At 42.8% G+C, this 4,456-nt stretch overlaps 1 protein-coding gene across 1 annotated transcript in view; it reads left to right on the top strand.

Moving 5' to 3' along the window:
- TMPRSS7 (transmembrane serine protease 7) overlaps positions 1–4,456 on the top strand; it is a 36,409-nt gene that overhangs the window by 30,539 nt on the left and 1,414 nt on the right. Inside the window, exons 16-17 of the mRNA XM_017547796.2 lie at positions 440–708; positions 2,288–2,424. Coding sequence (XP_017403285.1) covers positions 440–708; positions 2,288–2,424 — 406 coding nt within the window. The remainder of the gene's footprint in view (positions 1–439; positions 709–2,287; positions 2,425–4,456) is intronic.

Genomic DNA, 4,456 nt, shown 5'->3' with positions numbered 1-4,456 from the left:
TCGTAGAGACGGGGTTTCACCATGTTGACCAGGATGGTCTCGATCTCTTGACCTCATGATCCACCCGCCTCGGCCTCCCAAAGTGCTGGGATTACAGGCGTGAGCCACCGCGCCCGGCCTAGTTACCAACATTCTTGACCTGTGTGTGGTTTGTGGAATACGAGCGGCAAGAAAATGTCCAGGCTTGCTGAGGATATTGTTGAATGAATTTTCTATAACTTGTCACTCCTACTACAGCTTACTTCATTTCTGGCTTTATTAATGAGAAAAGGGAGGCCTACAATTATGATTTCTGCCATAGTCCCTAGACAGGGCCGGTGGCTATAGTAAGGGAAGTCAGGCCCTTCTTTTTCAGCCCTCAACTATTTAGAGTGCTTGTTTGCAAACGATATATGGTTCTTTAAGCTGCTAACTTTGTGTTTCATTACTATTCTATCAGGCTGTCAGATCCCACACCATGGACTGCACACCTTGGGATGTATGTTCAGGGGAACGCCAAGTTTGTCTCCCCGTTGAGAAGAATTGTGGTCCATGAGTACTATAACAGTCAGACTTTCGATTATGATATCGCTTTGCTACAGCTCAGTATTGCCTGGCCTGAGACCTTGAAACAGCTCATTCAGCCAATATGCATTCCTCCTTCTGGCCAGAGAGTTCGCAGTGGGGAGAAGTGCTGGGTAACTGGCTGGGGGCGAAGGCATGAAGCAGGTGTGTGTATGAATGAGTGGTTATGCCCTTCCCCTTCAGAGGATGATAAGGTGTTTATGTAGAGCTTTAGGGTTCACAGAGAGGGTTTGTGTATATCATCTCCTTTGAGCCTCCTGACAACTCTGGAAGGTTGGATTGGAGGACGGTATTATTTTTCCTTTTTAACGATGCTTTCTACCTGCTTCAAAAGAAGGGCTCATCTCAAAGAGGGAGAGGACTGTGTATGAGCAAGGCAGGATTGGCTAGATAGTTATGGGCCCTTGTCACACTCTGAAGAGTATGCTATGTTATTCATTAGAGAAGGAGCAATTCCTCCGTTTTCATTCAAAGAAGTGATTCATTTATAAAGGAGAGAAGGACACACATACACATTCCACTATGTCAACTCATAGGCAACAGTCTGAAAGATTATGTGAGTATGTCCTGCACCTATGCAATTGGCCAAGGGATAAGAGTGAGGTCTGAACTCCAGCCTTCCCTTAGTTCCCAAACCAAAAATTCAGGCCTGGAGCTTATACCAGCCCGGATTCAGTCCACCCAGAGACGATACCTTTTTGCAATTCCTCTGACCTGAGAGGACATCTTTTCAATATGCACAAAGATCAGGCTGTATAGTAGGGAAGTCCCTACATCTACCCTGCCAAGGTTTTTCATGGTCCAGGATTTAAGGTGGGATTCTGAATATATAGTGAGGGGAAGAATCCAGTGCTTTGTGAATGTCTCCTCAAATGCTAGTGCTAATATTTTCCCTTGATCTTCCAATAACCTCACATTCTTTTGCCATCCTTTTCAAGGGTTTAGGACACACACAGTGTCTGTAATTCTTGAACCTTACCCTGTAGCCTCATTTTGACACTCTAAAGTGTCGGCAGCTTCTCAAAGGTAGCTTCTCACTGCTTTCATTTAGTTATTGAAGTAGTAATACTCACCACCAGTTTGGGTCCACTGAAGTCTCAGGGTCCTAAGGAGGGAAGGCAGCTGACTGAACACTTGTAACTTTGATAGGTTACTGGGCTCAGTGCTTTGATTACATTATCGTATATCATAAAAGGAAAGTGTCTTCCCAACCAACTTATGAGATGTTTTATTTATAAGTCTGAGTATGTGTGTGTGTGCTTATTTTTCTGAATCTTTTTAGCTAGGTAGGTTCAAAAGGAAGTGAAAGGGCTACATGCAAACTGTTGGGTTTTTATGGTTCATCAGAGACTCCTATACATCAGTTATGCTGTTAAAGAGCTCTCTTGAATAGTAGATATTGGTAATAACTGGTGCTGACTCACTATCCTACTGAAAACAGGAGGGAAATGGTGAGGAATATGGCACAGTTGTTCAAGTAATTGAGTCAGACCTTGGGTCTGACTTTTGTGTTACTTGCCAGCTGTGTGTCACCAGGCAAGTCCTTTAGTCTCTTAACACTCCATTTATTCATCAGCAAAATGAGGATGATAGTAGAATTTACCTCAAAGAATTGCTGCTATGAGGGTAAAAGGAGATAATGTGTGTTAACTTTTCATATGAAGCCCTGAATACATGTAGCCATTACCACTAACAACGCTTCTACTTCCAATGTGTTTTCCAGATAATAAAGGCTCCCTTGTTCTGCAGCAAGCAGAGGTAGAGGTCATTGATCAAACTCTCTGTGTTTCCACCTACGGGATCATCACTTCTCGGATGCTCTGTGCAGGCGTAATGTCAGGCAAGAGAGATGCCTGCAAAGTAAGTCATTGTACCTTTCCCTTGATTAACATTTTGTGCTTTCCATAAATGCTTTCTCACTTAATTACATAACACTGGGAAATAACCAGGGCAGGTACTTGCCTTAACTCATCTGAGCTGCTCAGATATTAATTTTAATCCAATTGCCTAAGGTCATGGAGAGGTATTGAAATAATTGATTCTATAGAGCTCAGTTTTCTATGATATGCTCCATGTATTTTCCTTCAATATTTAGAGGATGAGATCAACATTCACCATTCTGCCATAATTTTCTTTTTTTTTTTTTTTTTTTGAGACAGAGTTTCGCTCTTGTTACCCAGGCTGGAGTGCAATGGCGCGATCTCGGCTCACCGCAACCTCCGCCTCCTGGGTTCAGGCAATTCTCCTGCCTCAGCCTCCTGAGTAGCTGGGATTACAGGCACACGCCACCATGCCCAGCTAATGTTTTGTATTTTTAGTAGAGACGGGGTTTCACCATGTTGACCAGGATGGTCTCGATCTCTTGACCTCGTGATCCACCTGCCTCGGCCTCCCACAGTGCTGGGATTACAGGCCTGAGCCACCGCGCCCGGCTCTGCCATAATTTTCTTATAACCAATTTATTTCCTACTTCCTTAGCAGCTGCCATTTAATTTCTAAAATGCAAAGGGTTTTTATTTACTCACTCCTTTGAAGCGTATGCTAGGGGAAAGAAGAGAGGAATGAAGAGGTAGCAAAGAGTACTCATTTGTAGGTCACTCTGTAGGCCCTTGGCAGTGGTAAAGCTGGAAGCCACCTTTGGGGAGACATTTCTGAGATTCCAATCTGTGCAGTTACCTACATGATTGCCAAAGAGTAAAACAGATGCTTTAGAGCAAGCTTGTCCAACTCAGGGCCCATGGGCCACATGCAATCCAGGATGGCTTAAAATGTGGCCCAACACAAATTTGTAAACTTTCTGAAAACATTATGAGATTTTTTTTGTAATTTTTTTTAGCTCATTAGTTATCATTAGTGTTAGTATATTTTATGTGTGGTCCATGACAATTCTTCTTCTTTCAGTGTGGCTCAGGGAAGCCAAAAGATTGAACACCCCTGATTTAGAAGGCGAGTAGGACAGTGGGAACGGCTCTTTCATCCTTCCACAACCTTAGCCATGATGCCACAAAAACTCATCCTATAATAATGACTTCTGTCTTCTGAGCTCCTATTTTGTGGCAAGCACTGTGCTAGGTTCTTTACATAAATTCATTCCAATGATTATTTTTTCTTCATTTTATGGAAGAGGAAACTGGGCACAGAGAGGGTAAGTAAATTGCCCAAGGTCATACAGCTAGTAAGTGTAAATGTCTGAGCTGGGATTTGAACCCTTGCCTCTCTAATGCTCAGGGTATTCTATTTTGGGTGCTTCCCATAGCTAGTCAGTTACATAGCCCTGTTCCACACAGCTACCAGTGTTTACTTGTTAAACTTAGTAGAGTTGATATGGTGGCAATTAGAATAAAGAGCCCAGTTTCCCTACTAGTTGGAATTTTCCTAATGAGGTATAAGATCATAATTTGGATACATGGGCAAATTTGTTGCCTCTGAGTAAATTGCAAGATTATCTACTCTCTGAAATAGGAAAATAAAACCTACATATTATAATTTAAAGGACTAGTACTGTGGAAATTATGCTTATACTTTTAATTATTTAAGCCTTCGCTTAGAGGAATTGAGATATCAGAAAGGACTCTCAAGTGACAGTGATTTGTATGTGATGACTGTGGGCCGGTAGTTGTTAGGGTTTTTTCACTGGACCTGGCTAACTAAATAGGGTCTCTTCCCCTCCACGGGGCTGTGAGCCAATCATTGGAGTTGCATGGTCCAGAGGTAGAAGTAAACCTTCCGAGATAACCATGCTTCATAAGGTTGTTGTGAGGATTAAATGACTTTAAACAATTCTTAGCACACAGCTAGCACTAAATGTTAGCCCTTACTACTACCACCGCCACCACCACCACCACTGCCACAACCACCACCATCACCACCACTGCCACCACCACCACCACCA

The sequence above is a fragment of the Cebus imitator genome, unplaced genomic scaffold (assembly GCF_001604975.1).
Source record: "Cebus imitator isolate Cc_AM_T3 unplaced genomic scaffold, Cebus_imitator-1.0 Scaffold201, whole genome shotgun sequence".
In the NCBI taxonomy this organism is placed as follows: Eukaryota; Metazoa; Chordata; class Mammalia; order Primates; family Cebidae; genus Cebus; species Cebus imitator.
This window is presented reverse-complemented; position numbering and strand designations above follow the sequence as displayed.